The following is a 24,686-nucleotide window of genomic DNA, read 5'->3' as shown; positions in this document are numbered from 1 at the left end:
AGAGAGAGAGAGAGAGAGAGAGAGAGAGAGAGAGAGAGAGAGAGAGTTCTGGAGCCTGTGCTGGTTTCTCAAACTATAGTACTTTACCAGATGTTTAACATATAACACTGGAATTTCCTGTACTTTTCTAGATATTTACTGACAAGCCATTAGACTATTCCAAGACCTAAAAGCACATTACAATAAAAACAAATCAGTTTCTTATTCCAAGTATGACCCTACTTCACTTACTTCATGAGGTTAAACTTTTAATAACAATATACATATAGAAAATGTTAATAAGTATTTGTTAAATTGAATTCAGATACTGACTGGCCTTTGAGGTGCTTACCAACTCTGACATTTGGTAGTTCCATGAGCTTATATAAAGTGCTCTGAACATTTAAAGATTATGACATATGGACTTTAAATCCATCTATCTGGCCCAGGTGGCTTCAAGAGGTTTGTCTCAAGCTCAGGTTACTTGTGGTAGCCATCCTGGAGAGTCTAGATTGATGTGAGGCAAAAATGAAGTTTTAAGGTATAGACACAGAGCTTAGATAGACTCTGGTCTTTAGTTTGAATCAGAATTTACCTAGTGTCCCAAGAACACTTTTTTAAAATAGATTTTTCTGAATATCTTTTGTTTTTAGTATACCTGTTGACAATATGAGCACTGATATCTTGTGTTTTGTACATCACCTAGATTTGTCCCTTCATTCCTCCTTTTTCCCCCTCCCAGAGAATTGCTGCTTATAACAATTAGAAGGGAGGAAAGACAGGAAGGAAGGAAGGAAGGAAGGAAGGAAGGAAGGAAGGAAGGAAGGAAGGAAGGAAGGAAGGAAGGAAGGAAGGAAGGAAGGAAGGAAGGAAGGAAGGAAGGAAGGAAGGAAGGAAGGAAGGAAGGAAGGAAGGAAGGAAGGAAGGAAGAAAGGAAGGAAGGAAGGAAGGAAGGAAGGAAAGAAGTGTGTGGGATAAAAGAGTTCAGAGTCTGAATCTGAGATCAGAAAAGGTCTTTAGTCTTTCTCATGAGAAAGAGCTCTCTGCCCCTGAAATTGCAGGTGCCAGGGAGAGAGCAACAGGTAGAAGCAAGTCCATGGTTATATAACCTTCTAATGCAGAAACCACACCCCCCCCCCCAACTGGCCTTCATTCTCATTGGTAGGGAGGCCAGCCCACAACCTAAGTGAGAGAATCTATCTTGGAGACAAAGAACACAGAAACATGTGGGTGTCCAATGCAAGGCTGGGAAGGCAGTTTTATCCTTATTTGGCATATCTTGTGCTGAGGTGGCACTGGGGAGGGTCTCCATTGCTCTAAGTCCCAGATTCCTGTAAGGTCAGATGACTTCTCACTTTAGGCCTAGTGGATGCTGAAGCTACCCTAGATTTGATTTTTCAGAATGGGGAAACTTCACTGCAAATTATCCCTCACAGAAGGAAGGAAGGAAAAGAAAAAAGTGAGCAAAAGCTATCAACACAATGAAAAAATTCTGTTATATGCAGTGTTCCCCACCCATAGACTCTTCCCCATATGTGGTAGGAACAGTATCCTAATGCTTTCCTCTATGCAAATTTGCTAGTTCTTCCTTTAAAAGTATTAAAGCCTTCCTAAAGAACTGATTGACTCAGGGAACTTTAGTACTGTTGACATCACTCCGTGGTCCCCACCCCAGTACAAAAAACAGTTGGGAGGAGGTTCTGGATCTCTCTGAGGCATGGTGTACTACGATGTGTAATTCAAGCAAGGGAGCTTTGCTCAGCTGAATCAACTCAGAGATACACTCAATGAATTTCTTTACATGTCCTTCTCCTACTATGGCTAAGTAAATCTTTTGTTCACCATTCATTGAATGACCTAAAGTATCTGTACCAGTCCAAAATCTAAACTGCTGGGGAACTGACCCAAGTTAGACCCAGAACTGAATATCCTACCTCTGCAAAGAAATACCTTCTCCTTTCCCCCCCAAGAACACTGTTAATCAGGAATAACCCAAACCTGATCTAAAATCAGGTCAACCATGAGGGATTAGGGGATCAAGAATAAAGCAAAGAGTGACTCACTAACCAGCTTCATTTTTTATATCATTTTACAGATTAGAAATAATACATATTTTATTATGGGTCTGTTATTTTCAGAGGTTATCATGGAATCATCTCTCCCTTTTATGCTATTTACATGTAGAGAGATATAGGGCTTTTCTGACACCAAAATATAGCACCAAAGCAAAAACCAAGCATAATAAAGACAGAGATGCAGGTGAGCTGAGAACACAACCCTACTTCCCTAGTTTAATTATTGTTCTGGTTTAAATTCATTTACTTGCTAAGCCAGAGAAAGAAAGTCTAAAAGGAAACTCTTGGGAAAGTATAAGAGAGAGAGAATCATTTAACAGAAAGAAGTTGAAAATAAAAGACACAGGGTTGGCTAGGTGGCACAGTGAATAAAGCACCTGCCCTGGAGTTAGGAGGACCTGAGTTCAAATGCGGCCTCAGACGCTTGACACACTGACTAGCTGTGTGACTTTGGGCAAGTCACTTAATCCCAAATGCCCTCCAAAAAGAAAAAAAAAGAAATGTATTTGATCGAGAATAAAAGGTAAACTAAAAAAGCAGTTTTTGCTCTTCCATCTAACTAGCTCACATCCTTCCATTTTATTACCTAAATCTATTTATAACAAAACTCTTTGCTTTAAATGCTGTATTTTGATTAACAAAAAACCAGTCTGCCTACATAGTCCTTTAAAGGATGCTACTTATTGTGACAAATTATTTCTTTCATATCATGAATAGTTTTACACTTCTATGACAAGCTTTTTATTGAATATTGATTAGTCTCATTTAGTGAAGTGTAATATATGCAGATTTCATTGTGTATATCAAATTTATCATTTTTATCAATTAAATTTAATTAAAGGAATTATATCTATGCTTTCACTAATACATTAGATGACTAAATGTTTCTAACAATCAGCAATTACTAAGAAAACTTCTCAGTAAAAATGCCAAGTAAACAAGTCAACAAGCATTTATTAAGCCCTTACTACATACTAGGCACTGAACTAAGTAAGCACTGGAGATATAAAGCAGGGCAAAAACAGTCCCTCTTCTCAAGGAACTCATAGTCCAATGAAGGAGACAACATGCAAACAACTTTGTACAAATAAAATATTGACAATAAAAACTGGAAATAATCACAGAGGGAAGGAACTAGCATTAAGAGGGGATTGAGAAAGCTTCTTGCAGAAGGTGTGATTTTGGCTGGGACTCGAAGGAAATCAGAGAAGTGAGGAGATGAAGAGGAGGAAATAGAGAATTCTAGGCATGATAGAACAGGCAATGAAAATGGATGGACCCAGGAGACAGAGTGCCCTGATGAGACACAGCGTCACAGGATGGTTAGACAACGTGGAAAGAAGGCGGGTGTAGGAAGACTGGAAACATAAGAAGGGTCCAGGTTATGAAAGCTTTAAAAGTCAAATAAAGGATTTTATATTTGATGTTGAAGCAATAGAAAATGGAGTTTATTGAATGGGGGGAGGGGAGGAGGAGGAGTGATATGTTAGACCTGCACTTTAGAAAGATAAGTTTGATAGCTGAGCTGAGGATGGACTGGAATGAGGAAAGACTTAAGACACAGAGATTAAATGTGTAAATAAACTTTCATCTCTGGGTTTTTCCCCCTAGTGTCTCTTACTCTCTTACCTTCATTTTTGTCTTACCTTCATTTCTACTGGCTTTCTCCTGTCCAAACTTTCCTCTACACGGTTATTAAAATAATTTTCCAAAAACATAGATCTGACCATGTCACTCCCCTGTTCTAGAAACTTCAATGGCTCTCTACTACATTTAAGATAAAAAAATATTTTTTTTTAAACCCAACTTTTTAGTTTGGCATAAAGCTGTTTTGTAATCTGGTTCTAGCCTACATTTCTGACTTTATTTCACACCACTTCCCTTCATGCACTTTGTATTTAATCCAAATAAGCCTAATTGCTGTTCTCCAAATTTAGCATTGCATCTCCCACCTCCACACTTTTGCACAAGCTTGGAATTTAATCTTCTTACTTCTGCCACTTAGACTCTTTAGTTTACTTCCCTGTTCAGATTTGGTGACTCCTGCTACAGGAAGCATCTTCTGTTCTCCCTAAATGTTAGTGTTTCTCTATCCTCAAATTACATTGTACTTATTTATATACATGTTGTCTTCTCCAGTAGACTTGAAAATTTCTTAAGTACACTAGGGACTTAATAAATGCTTGCTGAAATAGATGAAATTGAATTGTACTGCCTTGCTTTTATCTTCTTATATTTTCTCTTGCTGCCTTGCTGAACAAACTTCAAGGTAACTATCACTAAGTTGAGAATTATTTTTTTACAACTGAAGTCAAGCTGTCAGTTCTTGGGAAGGTAGTGCTATAATTCTAGCTCAAATAATGACTTCAGGAATCTTCTTTAAAGGACAATTCACCTTTGCCCTCAATATAAGTGTCAAACATTGCATTTCCAATACAATAGAAAGCTACTCTTCTAAAGATGTATGAAAAGAAACTATGAAATCAAAGGGCTATTACTGGGGCTTCTATGGTTTTTCAAATACCTTGGGCTGTAATGAGTTCCTCATCATCATATGGGATCTTTAAGCAGAGATTTGATAATGAGAGTAGTCAGGGATGTTGTACTAGAAAAACTCCCAGAGATTTTTTTCTAGAGGAGTCCTATTCCAGTTCAACTTGCAGTAGATGAACTAGTTCCTATGAACTCAATTCCTTGGGTATTAATTATCAAGGAAGGCAGAACTTTGTTAATTAGATAAAACTACATTAACATATCATTTGATGAAATGGTATTAGATTTGTCTAGATTCTTCTATTATCTCTATCAATTAAAATATGGCTAAATAATGTGTCTCCACTGCCCAAAGAACCCTTGGAGTACTTAGTCATTCTTAGGTGTTAGTTCTCCAAGGTACACTTTTTTTCTAGACTGACACTTTTGGCACTGCATGGATGCTAGATTGCAGATAGGACAGGCTGGAGTGGAATCAAGGAGATTATTAGGTCATTCCAATAATGCAGATAAAACCAATACAGATGAACCTGTACTTAATCTTATCACCTTCCTTCTGAGATTATCTTGCATATATTTTCTTTGTACATAATTGTTTGCATGTTGTCTTTCCCATTAGACTGTGAGCTCTTTGAGAGGAGAGATTAGTTGGTTTTTGTTTCTTTGGGGTTTGGTTTGGTTTTTTGTTTTTTTTGCCTTATCCCCAGTGCTTAGCTCAGTTCCTGTCACATAAGTGTTTGATAAAGGCTAGTTAACTGGCTGGCTGACTTTTGCACATTTTTGCCTTTGAGTTTGGAATTTAAATTTTCACTACCAGGTTGAGTAACTATTTTTGGCAGACCTTTGGTCATTTTAGAAGATTCATAAATAAAGAATTTGTCTGGAAAATGAGACTATATGTCCTATATATGTATTATACAGTACAATATTAGATTTTATGGCATTGTAGGTGGGGCCTTGAAAGGTCTTTTGGTCCAACAGTCTAATCCCCTTCTTTTTTTTTTAAGCAATTGGGGTTAAGTAACTTGCTCAAGGTTACAAGGCCAGTTATTTCTGGGTGTGGCTAAGTATCTGAGCCCAGATTTGATCCCCAGGTCATCCCGACACTGGAGCTGGTATTCTTACTCATTGAGCCACCTGGCTGCCTCTTAATCCCCTTCTTTCATAGATGAGCAAAATGAAGACCAGAGAGGCAAGGTCACTCACCCAAGGTTATACAGTCAGTTGGCAGAACCAGGATTTGAAACCAGCTTCTCTGACTCTAGAGGCAGCAGGCTTTCCATTTCCCCTCACTACCACCTCATCCTCTCATTACAATCTCAAAGTCATAGCAGAAGTGTTGTATAAACTGAGATATATCAAACTTTCCTTGTCACTGCTACTGAGTTGCTGGTTCTTTATTTCAAACAGGTCCTTCCCTCACTGGAGGAGTTCAAGTTGTTATTTAATAGTTTGCCAATAACTGGTGGTAATTATTTTGGCATACTAGGAGCTAAAATTGCTGAATGTAGCTCTTCTGTAGTTCAGGTCAACCTGATGAAGATGTCTCTAATGAAAAAACTCCTAGTATTTAAGAGTTAATGGCTAAGGTGTTGAGTCTATAAATAAAGCTAACTCATGAGTTCTCAAACTAGCTTTGGGAATGGAAAAAAAGAAGGGGTGCTCATAAATGGAAAGGAATGTTTACACAAGAGTATAACTGTTGGCAGATTGGGTGTTTAGGGTTTGGTTTGGGTTTGTTTTTTTTTTTTAGGATTAACCTTGAGAATTCTGGGATTTAACCCCTTTTGCTATGAAGACCATTAAAAGGAGAAAGAAAAAAGTTCATAATAATTGATGCATCAAAGCAAACTTACCAAAGCTAGATTTCGAAATGCCCCTGTTGTGGTTGAATTTACAATTATATACTTTATCATTTTAGATAACATGTCTAGACAACCTTTCGCCTTTCCCCCACACAAATGCTTATCAGAATTAAATATGGAGTCAGACTGTATACTTAAGTAAGCTAGGTGTAGGAGTGAAGACAAGTGTTAAGTAAAATATGAGCTGTCTGAAGTAATTCCAAATATTTATATAAGTATTTTCATAGGTTAACAAGGTTCATAGGTTCATTGAGAATAATGTGCAAAATAGGTACCTAACTTCAATGGCATTTTTTTAGATACTATCTAAGTATTTACCCTAAAGGAATAGAATGCCTTTATTGCTTTTGTTTTCTTCTCTCTTTTAAAAACTACATTTGTATGCATGCAGGTGTTACAAACTGGCAGTGGCTGGTTTAAAATTGCTCTAGGGCTTGAATTTTAGCTAGGAATGAATTTTTTAGATACACAGTATTTTGTGTTCATTTTAGATAAGAAGAGGACCCAAAGGCCCATGGTAGGCAAATACTAGCAATTAGCTTGTCTTCCAGGAAAAAAAAAAACTACAACACTAAAACTTTAAATTCTAGAAAGAACCACTAGATTTTTTGTTGTTGTATGGTCATTTTTCAGTAAGTGTCTGAGGTCAGATTTGAACTCGGAAGGATGAGTTTTCCTGACTGGATGCCCAGTGCCCTATCCACTAAGCCATCTAACTGTCCTGGAGATTTTAGCCTAACTTAAATCCAGTTTGTATAAATGACCAAATAAATATTTAGTGCTTGCAAAAGAAACATGATTATGAAAATATTTATTTATAGGTGAAATATGTTTTCTGACTATGACTACCAAGTTGAGAAAAAACAGCAGATATTTTAATTCTAGTCTGCCACTAACCAGCTACATGACCTTGGATATGCCACTTCACTTCCTTGAGACTTAATTTCCTCATAGGTAAAAAGAGTAGAATTGGACTTGGATGGTCTTTGAAGTCCTTCCTAATTCTAATGTTCATGTGAAATTCAAACATAAAGCATTCAGAAAATTTGAAAAGCTATTTAAATGTCAGTTATGATGATTATGATATAAAAGGTACATTCTAATGTTGCTAGTTACCTGGAGTCAGCAAAAATTCCTAAGGATATTTACTCAATTGTCATGTTATACTATTTTATGAGTTAACCTAGCAATGTAGATGGGAAAAAATATATAATTGCCAGTCATTTTTAAAAAATTGTTTTCTCCTTGTCTGTCCTTACTTTCTAATTTGGAAGTAATATATAAAAGCATAGGGAAGAAGGTGAAGGGGGGAGGATTACATTAACTGGGGGACATGGCCAGCAAGTTAGAGCATACCTAACTAAATCTCTACAGTCAGGGCCATAGGCAGATTAGGCAGCCACCTACACATTGTGATTGTAAGAGTACAAAAAAGGCCTTCTCTATGTTCCAAAATACCTCTCCCACTTAGCTTGCTAATTCTGAAACTAAAACACTATTCCTTCACACAGAAATTTTTCCTCTGTTAAAATATAAACACTCCTGGGAAAGTTAAAAATGAAGTCCTAACAGCAATTTCCAAGTTAACATAAATAATTTTATCAGATCCTTTCAGGAGAGCAGTTTTGATGGAATGGAGTCTTAAGCCAACATCTTTGGATCTACTTGAATACTCATTCATACCATACAGGAAGGACTGGCTATAGGTAAAACTGTGAAATTAGTAAATACTTAAAAAAAATCAATTGTATTTTATCTTCAGGTTCACATTCTCTCCCTGAAAAAGCAAGAAAAACAAAACTCTTGTTGCAGACTACCGTAAGAAAACAAGAAAAACAAAACCCCTGTTACAAACACATAAAATCAAACAAAACAATTTCCCATGTTGGCTACATTTTGACATTTTGTTTTGTTTTGTTTTTGAGGAAGAAAGGCAAGACAATTGGGGTTAAGTGACTTGCCCAAAGTCACATAGCTCTTTAAGTGTCAAGTGTGTAAGACCGGATTTGAACTCAGGTCCTCCTGACTTCAGGGTCGGCACCCCTTTCACTGAGCCACTTAGTTGCCCCTACATTTTAAAAAAGTCTCAATTTATACCACCACCTCTTTATCAAGAAATAGGTAACATTTTTCATTCTGACTCTTCTGGAAGTGTTTGGTTATTGCTTTGATTAGAGTTTCTAAGTATTTCAAAGTTATTTGTTTGTACAATATTGTGATTTTGTAAATTGTTCTCCTGGCTCCAGTTACTTCATTTAGCATCAGTTCATACTGAAATGCCCATGGCCTCATATACTAAGCCCCTCTCTTGCGATACAATAGTAAGACCCACCTTGTTGTACTTCCTGATAAGATGTCAGAATGACCCTGGGCAGGACACGGACGTCTGGGAACCCCGATAAGTCAGGGTAGGGCTATACCCTGGATATCCTGGATCAGGATAGTCCAGATCAAGGACTGGCTATAACAGACCTGTTTATCTGCCATTGTCAAACTAACTTTACTCCCCACACCCATTTTGCCGTTTTTGACTTTAAATATTTCCCCTTTCCTGATGGTCGGGGCAGCTCTCCTAAGGTTTCCTTGGGAGACTGTCGCTGGACAGCTTAATAAACTGATGCTCAGAACAATTGGCATGGCTTGGGGTCATTTTTCTCTCTACCTGTCCATTTCAATACAAACCTTGCCAGCTTTCTCTAAAAACATCCCCTCGTCATTTCTTATAGCACAGTAATATTCCATCACAATCATATACCATAACTTGTTCAGCTATTACCCAACTGATAGGCGCCTCCTCAGATTCACATTCTTTGACACTACAAAAAGAGGTTCCACAATTATTTTTGTATCTGTGGGTCTTTTTCCTTTTCCTTTGATCTGTTTGGGAAACAGATCTATTTGCAGCATCACTGGGTGAAAGGGTAGATACTGTTCAATTAGCTGAGTACTTCTTTGGCATCCTCATCCTTTGCTCTCTCCTTGCTCTCTTTTCCTCTTTCTCTCCATTCCATCAAATAGGTACCCCCTCCCCCCCAAGCAGGTATACAAGATGAGTTCTAAAGTCTCTCCAAGTACAAGTTAGAGAATTATCATTCAAATTTTATCTTTTATGTTGGAAAAACAAAAAAAGGAAAATATCTCCAGACCTAAGGGAGTTCTCAATTTTTTTTGTTCTCAAGATCCATTCAAATTTTTAAAAATTATTGAGAACCCCAAACAGCTTTTGTTTTTTTTTTCTGGGTTCCATCAATAATTACTGCTTTAGAAATTTCAAATGAAATTTTCTTTTAGAAAAGTTATTAATATACTTTAGAATAGTAAAAAAAATAAGCCCATTTTATGAAAATATGACATTTTAATGAAAAATAACTATATTTTTCAAATAAAAATGTAGAAGAGTGGTACTGTTTTGCATATTTTTACAAATTTCTTTAATGTATGGCTTAAGAGAAGATAGCTAGATTGTCATACCTGCTTTTGCATTCAATCTTTTGTGACATGTTTTGGTAGAATTATATAAAGAAAATCTGGCCTCACACAGATATGTAGTTTAAAAAGGTAAGAGAGTTTTAATGGACAAATAACATCTTGGTATTATTATTAAACTAGTTTTGACTTCATGGGGTCTCAGGAACCTCCTGGGTTGGACCACTGTTAGAGAACTGTTGCTGTCTAGATCACAAAATGGGGCATTTATTCCTAAAGAGTAATTTGAAAAATGATGTTAAAAAAAAAAACCTGAAACACTTACACATGAGGAATAAGAGACAGACATTTAGGGTACTATGTTGGTAACCAGAAAATAAGAAAAGGCTTCTAGTACACTAGGTAGAGTCTCTGTTGTGGATTTATAGGAAACATATAAAAATTGCATGGGATAAAAAGGCATGGGTAGTTTGCATTGGAAAGTCTCCAGCACCCATATCAATGAGAATTACTGAATTTTGCTTAATGGAAAAAATAGCATTCATAGAAAAAAATGTACCCTTTTAAATGACAATTATGAAACTAATAAAGAAGAACATTTTATTTATAATTTCATGCCATCCAAAGAGGAAAAAGAGAAGAGATATTATGAAGATAGACTTTTGTCAGTATTGATTGTCTGGGAAAATAATAAGACATATATTTATATCACATATTCGTTATCATTTGATCATCACTGCAGTCAGTGAATAGAGAAACTTCAGGCTCGTAATAAATTTTGTCCTCAATATTTGTGAACAACTGTGCTACACTGAATCCAATAAGAATCAAAATCAACATGGGGGGTAGGGTGGGAAGGATGGTCTGAGGAAGCAGAGAGAGGGGGTCCTGGCCTATGATTTTATTGGTATGGGGAACTCTGAGTGAAAAGATTCTAGCAAAGCAGGTTGGTAGCTGCTCTGCAATTTATGGTCTCAGAGAAGTTAACTCAGGAGTGGATAGATGAAGTGACTTGCCCTTGACTAGAGAGCCAACATGTGTTAGAAGTTGTATTTGAACACTAGTCTTCCTGACTCCAAGGCCAGCTCCCTACCTCCCACCATATCAACCCCCTAGGTTGGATGAAATGAAAGTTAACACACCTATCCTAAGAGATATTTTGTAAAGTTGTTGATAAGTTTCTTGACTTTTGACCAAGAGGGCTCAAAAGGAAGCTATCAATTTAAAAGATAACTAAAATAAAGTAAAATAATGTTTTAGTAGGGCTTTGCTCTCCTAAGATTCATAAGGAAGTATTATGAGACAAGTCAACAAGCATTTATTAAATACTTGTTTTGTGCCAGGCACGGTGCTAAGTGCTGGAGATACAAAGAAAGGCAAAAATAGACCCTCCCTCCCCTCAAAGAGCTCCCATTCTAATGGGGAAAACAACATACAAATTCCATACATACAACAGATATAGAAATCGTGTGTGTGATAAATTGGAAGAAATCTCATAGGGAAGGCCCTGAAGTGAGCCTTCTGGGAAAGATTTCTTTCAGAACGGGGATCTGAGCTGAGACTTTTAGGAAGACAAGGAAGTCAAAAGGCCTAGATGAGGAGAGAAAGCATTTCAAGCATGGAGGAATGCATAGAATTGAAGTATGAGGAACAAGGAGGGTAGTGTCAGTCTATAATTAATGGATTATAAAATACCTGGAGTGGAATAAACATAAGAAGTCTGTAAAGTAAGAAGGGGCCAGATCGTGAAGGGCTTTACAAGTAAAACAGAGGATTTTGTATATAATCCTGGAGGTAATAGGGAACTACTGGAGTATTGAGTTGGAAGGTGACATGATCAGACTTGCACTTTAGGAAAATCACTTTGGAAGCTGAATGGAGGATGGACTGGAGTGGGGAGAGACTGGAGGCAGAGAGATCAACCAGACTACTACATGCCTATTGTAGTCTAGGCATGAGATGAAGAGAGCCTGCACGAGAAAATTAGGGTGACTAATGAAAAATATTGACAAAGGAGAGCTAAATATTATAACTTTGTCAGTGTTCACTCAGAATTGTCCCAAGGGAACCAACTTGAGTATCCAGTTCATTCAGCAAGTCTGTTCCTAAAGTTAGATGAGTGCTTTTGGCTCTAAGGTTTTATGGTATTATCTGTTCCATTAGGATCACTCAATTCCCTTTGCTCTGAAACCACAAACAAAATAGAACTTCTAAAATTATTTGGATTTGGTTTTCAGGGGAAAAAACTTCCTACTTAGGAAAAAAAAAACTTTCTGATCAGCAGACACAAGGATCCAGCTTTTTGGACAGCTGTATTTTTCACTGTGAATGAAAATAATTGTTACTCAGGTTTATCAACCTCAATTGTTACTCTGGTTTATCAATCTCTTTGGCCTTTATTTGAGGGGAGGGGAGCAGGTGAGCAGTGCAGTGAGTCTGTAGTCAGGAAGTCAGGAAGACCTGAGTTAAAATCTAGCCTCAGACACTTGCTAGCTGTGTGAACCTGGGCAAGTCACTTAACCCTGATTGCCTCAGTTCCTCATCTATAAAATGGGGACACACCAGAAAAGGATATAACAAACCACTCCAGTATCTTTGCCAAGAAAACCCAATTGTGGTTATGGAGAATCAGGCATGATTGAAATGACTCGATAACAACAACAACAATTACCCATGTCAGGGCTACTGTAGCAAAATTCAAAACTGCTTCAAACTGTTAGTTTGACCTAACAGTACAATATTCTTCATCTAAGTGGATGATGCAGTTGAATGGACAATAAGTCTATTGAAATAGTTCATTAATTCATATATCTTGACAGAAAAACAACTAACGGGGGCCAAAATTGAATAGGAATAAGAAAATAGGCAAATACGCTGGACTGCATTTGAGGAATTACCCACCAATGTCAATGATTCTAAGCTGCTCCCTCAATCAACAACAACAAAAGAGTGCAGATGGGTTCTGAGTTTGACTCTGTTTCTTTGAGTTGGAGCCTTTTGGCGGATGCCATTTCAGATTCCCTGTTCACAGCTTTGAGAGAGCACTTGAGTCAGTTTCCTTTTCACTACAGACATGGAAGACAATTATGTTGCTTCTTTAGATCCAGAGAAGTTTATACAAGGATCATATGATAAAAACCATCAGAGCAGGGCCTGCAGATTCCCTTATCATCTGATCAAATGCAAAAAGAACCACCCTGTGGTTGCAAACCAATTGGCTGCATGTCTTTTCAGTGCTTGCCACCAAGATTCCCCTGGGCTGAAATCAGCCACTACATCTCAAGCTTCAATGATAAAAGCTGCATGTTGTCAGCCAGTCCAGGAGCTATAGATTGGAGGCTCTGATTGTGAACACATAGCAATGTCCTTGTGATGAAGACTGGGATAAAGATTTGTGGGAGCAGTCCAGCATTATCTTCATCTGGGGCACTGCTAATTGCAGTAGCAATAACAGCCCAAAGAATGTAGTTGTGGCTTCCCAAGTCTGCCAAGTGCACTGCCATGGAAAAGCAATGGAAATGCACAGTAACTGAAAATCTATCTTGTCAAATGACATATCCAAGAAAATATTTTTGTCTCCTGCTACTTACTACCAGTGGTTTCTTCATTTCTCTTCCTAATCTCCTTTTGGAAAGATAAAATGTCTGTAGCTCTGAAAAATAGAAATAAAAATAAGAGTCAGACACAATTAAAAACAACAACAGGGGTTGACTAGAAATAGGCTGCAAACTCCTTGAGCGCAGAAACTTTTTTCTTTTATCCCCCATGTCTCAAACTGTACATTGATGAGATGTAACAAAAGCTTGTTGAAATGAATTGATTAATGAGAGTCCACTAAATTCACAAACCTGAAATGCTTAAGTACTAGACCATGGGTGCCTATTCTCATACTCTCTACTTTGCAGATTTCTCATACTTGCAGACTACTAGAATGTAAGCTTCTGGTGGATAATGGCCCAATATCAAAACTTTAAATCTCTCCCAGCACAATTGTCCATTAGTAGCAACAATCACAACAGCAGCAGTATTTACATAGTGTCTACTATGTGCCAGGCACTGTGCTAAGGACTTTACAAATATTATCTCATTTGATCTTCAAAATGACTCTGTGATGTATGTTCTATTATTATCCCCATTTTTCAGTTGAGGAAACTGAGGCAAATAAAGATGAAATTATTTTCCCAGAGTCCATGGTGTTTAAGGTAAAATTTGAACTCAAGCCTTCCCTGACTTCAGACTTAGTACTAACCATGGGACATCCTAGCAAGTGTTTGGATTGAATAAATGAATGTCAACCCCTCCCACACAGACATACATAGTACTGATATGCTTTAATGTCCAGTCTAAGCAACCAGATGATCTGGTTTGGAAGGTATGGTGAGTCTTATATGTTGCCCCATTTTTTTTCAAAATAAGGAAACTATGACTCAAAAAGATTACATGACTTGCTCAATGTTATACATCAGGTAACAATAATAATTGGTATATAGGACCTTAAAGGTTCTTTAGATTCCTTCTGCTTTGATATTTAATAATAAATCAGGGAACTGTGTGGTTCAGTGAATAGAGCTCTGAACTTAGAGATGAGAATTGTTAAAGTCAGATTCCACCTCAGTCATTAGTTATGTCAGTCAATTAGCATTTATTAGTGCCTACTATATGCCAGTATGAGCTAAGCACTAAGGGTAGGAAGAAAAAGGGAAAACAAGTCCTTGTTTTCAAGATCACAGTGTAATACAGGAAACCACATGCAAATAACCATGTACAAACAAGATATACATGGTACATATATACACACATGTATTATATATTATATAATTATGTATATTAAATGGAGGTAGTCTCAGAGGTAAGGCACTGGCATTAAGGAGAATTGAGAAAAGCTTCTTGTAGAAAGTGGGGTTTTAGCTGTGACTTGAAGAAAGCCAGGAGATGAGGAGGAAGAAGAGAATTCCAGGCACGGTGTCAGCCAGTAAAAATGCCCAGAGTAGAGAGATGGAGTATCTTGTTTAAGGAACAGAGAAGAGGCTATCTTCCCTGGATCTTAGTATGTAGAGGAGGGTGAGGTATAAGAAGACTGGAAAGGTAGGAAGGGGTCAAATTATAAAGGGCTTGGAAAGTCATCAGGTTTTATAGTTAATCCTGGAGGTAACCAGAAGCCACTGGAGTTTGTTGAACAGGGAGTGATATGGGACCTACATTTTAGGATGAGGGCTTGCATCAAGGTGGTTGCAGCATCAGAGAAGAGAAAGGGACATATAGGAGAGATGTTATGAGGGTGGAAATGACTTGGCCACTAATTACGTTTAGGTCAGAGGACTTGGACATTGACTGGAAAGGGAGGAGAGAGAAGAGTAAAGGTTGTCAGCTGAGGTGGCTGGGAGGTACCTTCCACAATAATGACTCTGACTAGTTCATGTAATCACTCCTTGGCTTTTGAGGATCAAATAAAATAACATGTGTAAAGTTCTTTACAAGCTTTAAAATGCTATATGAATGCTACATACTGCTATTGGATAGTAGGGGTATCATTATTCTCATTTGACAGCTGAGGGAAGTGAAGCCTAGAACCAGGAAGTGACTTGGCCAAGATCATACAGTCATTCTGCATTCAACCCAAGTCCCCTCTTGTGAAGTCCAAAGCTTTCCCCCACGCTACCACAGCGACATTTTCCATGACTGGGTGAAAAATGAGTACGAATAGAGGCACCGGAGGTTCCACTGCTGCAGAGAGCTCCTGGAAAGGTCGTGCCTTCAAAGTCTAGAAGGCACAATCTTAATATAGGCCAGAAAGGAATTAGGAGTGTGGGGACCAGGACAGGGCTTGGAAGGTATGTGGGGCTGACCATAGAGGAGAGAGTTGGTTATGAGGGTGCAAAACTGTCCAAAAGAGGAACGCAAAAGTAAAGACTGGGGAGTGGGAGGTCAGAAGTGACAGCCCCACCCATCCCTTTCAAGCCACGCCCCTCACCATGGGGGCCCACCCACGGGGCGTGGCCAAGCGTGGGGACTTTCCTCCAGGCCTCCCCAACCACCCCCGCCCCGCCCCCGCCGGACACGTCGGGGCGGAAGTCAAGGTCCGCTCCACCGCTGGCGCCCCGACTGAAGCCACCCGCCTGGGGTTCAAGCCGGAAGGAAGTGGAGTGGGCCGGGCAGGAGCCGGCCTCCTCCGAGCCGGGTCCGAGTGGCAGTCAGGGTCCCTGGAAAAGACGCTTCTGGGGCCGAGGAGGATGGGGACGAAAAGGCGGCTGCTCCCGGCCGCAGCCGCCCTGCTCTGGGGCTTTCTGCTAAAGATGGTAAGGGAGCGGCTGCCAGGGCAGCGGGCGGGGCGGCCGGGGCAGCCACGGAGCTCTGGCTCCCTCCCATTTGGCCTTCCCGGGCCGAGCCATAGGGCGTGGCTGAGGATGCCCCCAGACTTCCCTCCCTTCCCTCCTCCCCCTCTTTTCTCCTTTCCCCTCCGCCCATTCTGCCCTGCATTTCCCTCCTCCTTGTATTCGCTCTCCTTCTTCCCCCTTTCCCTCCTCCCCTCTTTTCTATCCCCGTTTTCCTTTCCTTCCATTCCCTTTTTCCTGCCTCCTTTCATTCCCCTCCTCCCTCCTGTTCCCCTCCCTCCCTTAACCCCTCTTCCGCCCTCCTTTCTTTATTTTCCTCTTTCCTCCTGTATTATGCCGCTTCTTTACTTGCCGTCTCCTGGAATGCCTTATCCCTTGGCATTTAAGTGTAGGTGGAGCTTCCCTTCCCCCTCTCATTTCCCTTGATTCTTGCTCCCCACTACAGTTCTTCTCCGTGTTATTTCCAGCAGTGATTTATTGCCTCCGGGACTGTGAAGAGTTGGTTGCCCTTTAGGGAATAACTTTAATATCCCTCCACATTCCCAGAGTGCGTTTAGCTTCCACATATATTGAGTTTTGGTTGTACTAATAGGCACCTGGTAAACTTCCCCCCTCTCCATAAATTAGCAACATTAAAGTAGAGCGTTAGACTGTTCGAGAGCTTTACTACAGTGTCATTTAGTACACTTCTCTTTTTGTGTAACTTAATGGAAATGAAATCACTGCGTGGAGCAGCAGTTCAGACTTGAAGTGATCACAACGGTAGTAAGATGATTTCACTTTTGTTTTATAGTTTCAGGTTTCATCTTGACGCTTCAGAAGTTTACAGCAGTGTAACTTTAAATAGGGTATGTGATCATAGTAGATTTAAAAGCTAGAAGGAAGGTTATCTAATCCAATCCTCTTTAAATTAGCCTTTAAATGTACTAGTAAGGGGTTTATCCTGCAGACCTTGCAGAAAACATTTTTTTCTGGATATTGTTTTATGAACTTTTAAAATACCAAATCCAAATTGATAGGGTCTAGCTCAATTAAAACTAACTCCGGCGAAAGGTTTACGTTTTAGCAGTCTCTTGTTGTAAAGGTTCATCATTAGTGGATAAATTAAATTCCACAAGTTTATACTTGTATATCAATAAGTATTTTGTGCTATACGAGAAATATAGATGAGATGAAATATCTGAAAGTCTTTGGAGGGAAATAATAAAATGGGTTTATGATCTCATTGATTTGAATGAACTTTAAATGGTGCAGATCATAACACATACCTACTGCCCATCCTCCACAACACTTGACTTGCTGTAAATTTCACAACTGAGGATGCATTCAAAGTGCTATCAACCTACTTCCTTTCTTCCGATATTGAGAGAATACCAGAAAGTACCAGGGCTGTCCAGAGATATTCATCCTTACAAAGTCATCAGCCCATCTTTTACTGACATTCATTTCTCTAAAACATCCCTTTCTCCCTATCTTTGAACTGTGTTCCTTATGTTATTGCAACCTACTCATATCTACCATGTTACTCTTAATACCCTTCTGGAGATTGTAATATTCCATTATTTGAAACACTTTAAAAATACTAGAATAATATTGGTTAAAATGTGGCCTTTTATTTTTCAGAGACATTTGGTGGCATTGAGTGTGTATGTGTGTGCATATACACACATATGTGTATATTGTTTATAAATGTGTGTGTCCTTTCCAAGGAACTGACATTCTAATTAGGAAGAGTATACATTCCTGTGTGCTAAATATAGTTACAAAATGTAGTACAAATAGCATGTAATTCCCTTGTGTTCTCTGGCTTTTGATACTTTTCATAGTATTATTTTATACCTTTTCATGTGACCTTTGATAAGCTTTTAAAAAAGTATTTAAAGTATATTTTTAAAAATAAAATATATTTACAATTTTCCCTCAGTATAGCAGACCCCCTTCCCCAAAAAGTCCTCAACACAATTCCCTATAAAACATTTTAATGCTATATTTTCTTCCATTTTCCTGCTTGTGCCTCAGAGCCCAATAGGCTTCATATCTTAACCTTCCACCTTCTTATGCATTTCTAGTTTTTTTTATGTTTTTCACTACATTTGCTTGGTTTTAATTAGCCCTTTGTGACTTACTTGCAATTTCTCCTTTCTTCCCCACCTCTGACACCTTTATTCCTTCTCTCAAGTTCTCTATTGCCCTTTTCTTGGCTTCCTTCCTGTATTCCTGTTGTTTGTTGATTTTTTTCTTATCATTCTGTAATAATTCTTTAATAATATTATTTCTTATTATTCTTTAATGAGTTTCTTGTCCTTCACTTTACATTTTTCTTTTATGTCCCCTGGTTACTTTCTGCCTTCTCTTTGTTCAGACTCTTTGAAAGGAGGGGAAAGCTAAGGGAGGGGAATAAACATTTATGTAGCACCTACTGTGTGCCAGGCACTGTGCTAAGGACTTTTTACAGATGTTATCTCATTTGATCCTCACAAAAATGCTGGGATATAGGTGCTATTGTTATCCCCATTTTACAGTGGAGGAAACTAAGGCCAACAGAGGTTAAGTGATTTTCCCCAGGTTCACATAGCAAGTAAGTGTCTGGGGCAGAATTTGAACTCAAGTCTTCCTGAGATCAGGCTCTGGGCTCTATCCAATTAAAATAAGGTGTTTCTTTGAAGCATCCTCATCCAATGCTCATGTCTTTGCCCAGCAGGTACCATTTTTTTCCTTGCTTTATGTTTACTGTACTTGAAAAAATACAATTTTAAGTCTTTGGGAAGTTTTTTACATCACCCCAAATCCCCCTCCCAGAAGCATCTCATATTTAAAAAAAAAAGTTTTAAACAAAAAAAGAAAAGAGAAATATCAGTAAAACTGAACAGTATACCAAAAAACCTAAAAATATGAGTTGTGCCATACTCATTGATCTCCCACCTCTACAAAGAATGGGATGGGGGTGTCTTCTACCTCTTTTTGGAGCTCTGGTTTCATTTTGGGTTTTTTTTGGTAATTTTGTAACATTCGCTTTTGATTTTGTGTTCTCTCAGTTTACATTGTTGCAGTCGTATTATTTTCTTGTAATCATATAAATCTATGCTTCTCTTCTTTCATACTATATTTCTTTTTTATCCCAATTTACTTTGTTTTCCTTCTTCACTTCTTTTATCAACATCATTTGAAATCTTTATTTCTCCTCATTTATTCCTGAAGTTTTGATTTACTACCTTTCCCATTTCATACCATCCCCTCATTGATCAAATAAGACAATTCCTATAAGACATTTTGTAAACTCTAAAGGATTGTGTAAATATTAGTTGCTCTTATTATTATTATTACTGTATTCTACCATCTTACCTCCTAAACTACTTGTGTGAGTTGATGTAACAGACACTAGAGGCCCTACCCTTGATCTTCATTTCACTGATAGTCACACTTCTTCCTTTCTAATGTGAATCAGTGAAGTTTATTTGGTCTGTAAAGTAACCATTAATGATAGGTAGGACAGGCTATATTTTTTTTTTTAACAAATTAAACTAAAACCCAGAAAGTATTGTGCTTTGGTAGTGTCAACAAGGAGTCCAGGATCCAAGTTGCTCATTCAATTAAGTAATGGAATTGGCAACTGGCAGAGATCCTGTTGGACAGCAGACTGGATAACAGATGGAACTTGGGCAAAGGAATGAAAATCAGTAGTAGACCACTGGGGAACAATACTGAGGTTTTCTTCCATTTATACTGACTGTACCTTGTATATGCATAATTACTTGTTTACTCTCTCCCCAATAAAACGTATTTCTTGAGGAGGACTGTGTTTTTGCCTTTCTTTATATGCCCAGCATTTAGCATAGAGCCTGGCTTATAGCAAGTGCTTAATAAAATGCTTGTTGACTGAGTGACAAGGGTAGGGACCTTGCTGCTGTGCAAGATAGAATCAATAATGTCATAGTGGGACCTATAGAAAAAATAGCTCAATGTCAACTCTCTTCAAAGCCTGCCTAAGGTCAGTAATGATTTTCTAATATGAAATAGGAATGATCCTGCAGTTGGAGTTAAATAGGCATACCAGTGAGATGTAAAGGTATGTGGGAGAAAGAACACAGGCTGGCTATTATGAATAAAATCTATGTAGGCTTTCAGAAATCCCTCAATGAAATTCTATGCCAGAGACCATTTTAAACTTTTTAGTTCTTTCAAAATTGAAGATGAAAATTATTTTACTGAATAGGGAAGTATCTTAAAGACTAGAAAAAAAAGTCTAAATAAGCAGGCCTTTTTCTGTGACCAAATAAATGTAAATTGATTTACTTCTCAAAAATCAGAGCTAAAACTAATCTTTACACTGGTATAAAAGATTTAGAGGAAGGATTAGATAGAAAAGCATTCACATTTGCAAATGAAGTTTTACTCTTTTGAACAAAAAATAAAGTTTATGGCTATAAGGTCTGAGACCAAGTGGGAAGAAAAATGTTATGTTAGTTTCATTATAGGTGGTACAGTAGGAAGAGTGGCCTGGAGTCAGGAAGATCTAAGTTTAAATCAGGTCTCAGACACTTACTACCTGTGTAGTAGGCAAGTCACTCAATCCCCATTTGCCTCAGTTCCTCATCTGAAAAAAGGGGACACACTGGAGAAGGAAATAGCAAACCACTTCAGTATCTTTCCCAAGAAAACTTAGAATCAGCCTGAATGACACAACAACAGCTTCATTGTAGTCAAGGGAGAGGCAGTGAAAAGTCTATAGTCTTACCTCTGATTGATTACTATTTGGGTAACTTTGGGTAAGTCATTTAATCTCCTTGGGCTTCAGTTTTCTTATCTGTAAAAATAAGTGAGTTGGACTAAAAAATCTTTTAGGTCCCTCCAGTTCTAAACCTATGATCCTATGAAGTTAGTCAGTAAATATTTATGAAGTGCCTGTTCTGTGTCAGACACTGCTATGCTCCTGAGGTACCCACAGTCTAATAAGGAGAGACAGCATGCAAATAACTATGTGCAGACAAGCTAGATACAGGATAAATTGGAAATAATCAATAGAGAGAAGACACTAGAATAAAGAGGGATTAGGAAAGGCTTCCCATAGAAGGTTCAATTTTAGGTACAACTTAAAGGAAGTTAGAGATGAAAAGGGAGATCACTCCAAGCATGAGGAACAACCAGTAAAAATGCCTGGAGTTTGTAGATGCAATGTCTTGTATGAGGGATAGCAAGGAGGTTAGTATCACTGGATTGCAATGTACATAAGGACCTAGCAGTTGGTGAATGGTTATAAAGCATAATAAGATCAGGATGAGGGGGCAGGTTATAAAGGATTTTTTGAATACCAAACAGGATTTTGCCTTTTGATTTTGGAGGTGATAGGTAGGTACTAGATTGTATTGAGGAGTAGAATGTAACATGGTCAGGAAGGAACCATAAATGCAGGATATTGCATGCAGAGGAAAAAAATAATTAAACTAAACTAATAGAATGGTGGCCTTCTGATCTGTGAGTTGTGACCCAATAAGTTAAATTCAGCAAATATTTATTAAGCAAGTTAGGAGCTGCAAGACAGTGGGGATACAAAGACAAGAGCCAAACAGTCCTGGCCTTCAGGAAGCTGTTGTACTGCTTATGGAATACAACAGTTTAGACACTATTGAGTACATGCAAATTTCAGAATGAACACTAGAAAATGAGGGGAATCAAGCATTAAAAAACCGTTATATAATGAGGTATTGTTAGGCTCTGAGAATACAGTTACAAAAGTGAGACATTGCCTACTCTCAAAAGTCTTACGTTGAAAACCAGTTTAAAAAAAAAAAGCCTGAGGAGGAGTGTAGCATGGAGGTCAGCTTATTCAAAGTCATGGAAATAGAATGTGAAGTTCAGGAAACAGGAAGTAGACAAGTTTGACTAAAATCTCAAGTTGTATAAAGGAGACTAATACAAAATAAGTCTGGAAAGGTAGGCAGGAGCCTACCTTTTATAGGCCTTTAATTGCTAAGCTAGGGAGTTTGTATTTTATTCTAGTGGCAGTTGGAACCAATGAAACTTGGGAAGGGTAGGGAACATTGGGAAAGGGAGATGTGACCTGGTCTGACCCTGTGCCTTAAGAAGATTATTTTGGTAGCTGTATGAAGCATGGATTGGAGATGAAAGGGGCTGGAAAGAGTGAGACCAATTAGGAAGCTATTGTAGAGGTACAAGTAAGACATCTTGATTTGAACTAAAGTAATTGCCCTGTGAGTGGAAATAAGGGGAGAGATTTTAGTGATGTGGAGATAGAATCTATAAGACTTATTAGATATGGAGAGAAAGGGAAAAGATGGGGATATCGCTGTTTGGAAGGATGATGCCAATCTAAGCAGAAATAAGGAAGTTCTGTTTCTCAGAAGAAAAAAGAGGTGCATTTCTGAGGTATGAAAATGAATTTAATTTTGTATTTGTTGAGTTCAAGAAAATTTTGTATAACAAAAATGCATCTTGAATTATTTTTTAAAATGTTATGTAAGAACTCTGATTTATAATTCTGATATAAAAAATCTGACATCTTAAATCTTTAAGAAATTGACATGAATTCATAAGACTAAAATCTACTCCCTAAGAGACTGAAAGAATGGTTGTAGAATGATTCCTGAAGAAGTCCACTCAAGGCATTGCTGTAACCACAAGGGCCAAGAAAATCCTGATTACTCCCAAGAATGGCATTAAAAAAAGCTTACCTGTATACAAAATCATGATTCTTCTGCAGCCTTGCCACACCAAACATAAAATAGAACTAGTTTGAGAAGAGTAACTAATATAATTAAAGGTATGAGAGATTACTCTATCGTGCTAGTCTTAAAAACATTAGGACTCTAAGTCTCAAAAGACCACGCTGAGAAAATCATAGCCCAAGACAATAAAATTACGAATGGTCTTTGTGAAGATGGTCCCAGTGAACAGGGCATTGTTTACCAAATATAAGAAGTAGGTAAGTGAGGAAAAAGATGAGAAGATGCAATTAAAGAAGGACAGTGTCAAAGGGACATTCTAATATACTCAGGACACTGGAATGAGATATATTTAAGACAGTGAAGGAACAGAATTCTTGTCCTGGTCTTTTCACTAGCCAGACATGTGAAATTAGGCTAATTAATTTTCTTAACCAGTTTCTTTATCTGAAAAAATGAGGGGATTAAACTAGGTGGTCTCAGATTCTTTTCAGCCCTAATATTTAATGAGTCTACTAGAAAAAACAACTTTTTTTTCAAGAAGATATACAGTTTGAAAATATTAATAACATTTTTTAAATGTTCATATAACTCATTGTGGTCTTGTTACCCATGAATTTACTAATGAAAATTTGGATGTTTGAGAGTGAAATCACCTCTTTTTGTGTTGACTTCCTTAAGCTCTCTTCATCATTTAATACTGTAGGTCATCTTTTCCTTGTTAAGTCTTCTCTTGGATTTTCTTACATTGTATCCTCATGTTTCTTCCTCTTTAATGGTACCATCTCATCTTCTTACTTTCTGTCCTTGTTCCTTTTCCTTCTACCCACTCTTTGTTGGTGATCTCATCAGTTTTATGTAGAAAAATCAAAGTCTGTAAACCCCATCCCCACCCCCACTAACTTCCCCTCAGATCTCCAGTCTCCTATTTCCAAATGCCTCCTAGATATAACCATCTAGATACTCTGCTGGTATGTGCACTTCACACTCATGTATTTGAATTTAAATTATTCATTTCCACTCCCTCATCCAAAACTCTCCTATCTTGTTTGGTTTCTCTATTTCCGTTGGTGACATCACCATCCTGCTAGTCTCACTAGTTGTAACTTTGGAGTCATTTTAATTTTTCCTTCTCCCTTTACCTTGTGAGTCAAATTATTTGTCAGATACTGTAGGTTCTTGCTTTCCCATTTGTACATGTAAAGCATAATGCTTTACATATAGTAAGTACTTAAAACTTTTTTCATTCATTCATTCATTCTGTCTTCACTATAACTCTTAGTCTCTCCTTTTTGTTTGTACTGTAACCACCCTGTGTTATGCCCTTTTTGCTTTGTGTGTGTACACTATACAACCATACTAACAGAGTGGTGGTGTCTCTTTTTTCTTTTTTTTGCTTCTAATTCTATCCTTTCTTCAGTCTGTTCTTGGTCTAGTGGAAAGAGTGCCACATAGGAAGTCAGGAAACCTAGGTTTGACAGACACTGCCACTTACTATCTCTTTGACCTTCAGCAGCCACTTAGCCTCTCTGGGCCTTAGTTTTCTTATTTGTAAAATGAAGAACTTGAAGATTTCTCAGTGCTTTTTAGCTCTAAATCCTATAAACTTTCATTCTGAGCATGTCATTGTACCATTCCTTTCCTTAAACATTCATTGACTTCCTAAGGCCTATGCAGAATACTGTAAACTCCTGACCCTGTACATTTGAGATCTCTACCTCCTAGCCCCAACCTACCTATCTTGATTTATCTCTTACTACTCCTTTTGGTATACACTTAATTCCAGCCTAACTGAACTACTCCTCATCTTTAATTCTTGACTTACCCCTTTACATC

At 37.9% G+C, this 24,686-nt stretch overlaps 1 protein-coding gene across 3 annotated transcripts in view; it reads left to right on the top strand.

Moving 5' to 3' along the window:
* The window catches only part of SPPL2A (signal peptide peptidase like 2A), a 375,774-nt gene that overhangs the window by 294,788 nt on the left and 56,300 nt on the right, over positions 1–24,686 (top strand). For all 3 annotated transcript variants that reach the window (XM_069098049.1, XM_069098047.1, XM_069098048.1), the window contains one exon: positions 15,878–16,134. In XM_069098049.1, coding sequence (XP_068954150.1) covers positions 16,069–16,134 — 66 coding nt within the window. In that variant the 5' untranslated portion in view covers positions 15,878–16,068. Of the gene's footprint in view, positions 1–15,877; positions 16,135–24,686 lie in introns of those variants that run through there.

The sequence above is a fragment of the Petaurus breviceps genome, unplaced genomic scaffold (assembly GCF_028583685.1).
Source record: "Petaurus breviceps papuanus isolate PSGF00001 unplaced genomic scaffold, PetGlider_PUasm1.0 37, whole genome shotgun sequence".
NCBI lineage: Eukaryota > Metazoa > Chordata > Mammalia > Diprotodontia > Petauridae > Petaurus > Petaurus breviceps.
The sequence above is the reverse complement of the archived record's forward strand: the minus strand, read 5'-3'. Positions and strand labels throughout refer to the sequence as shown.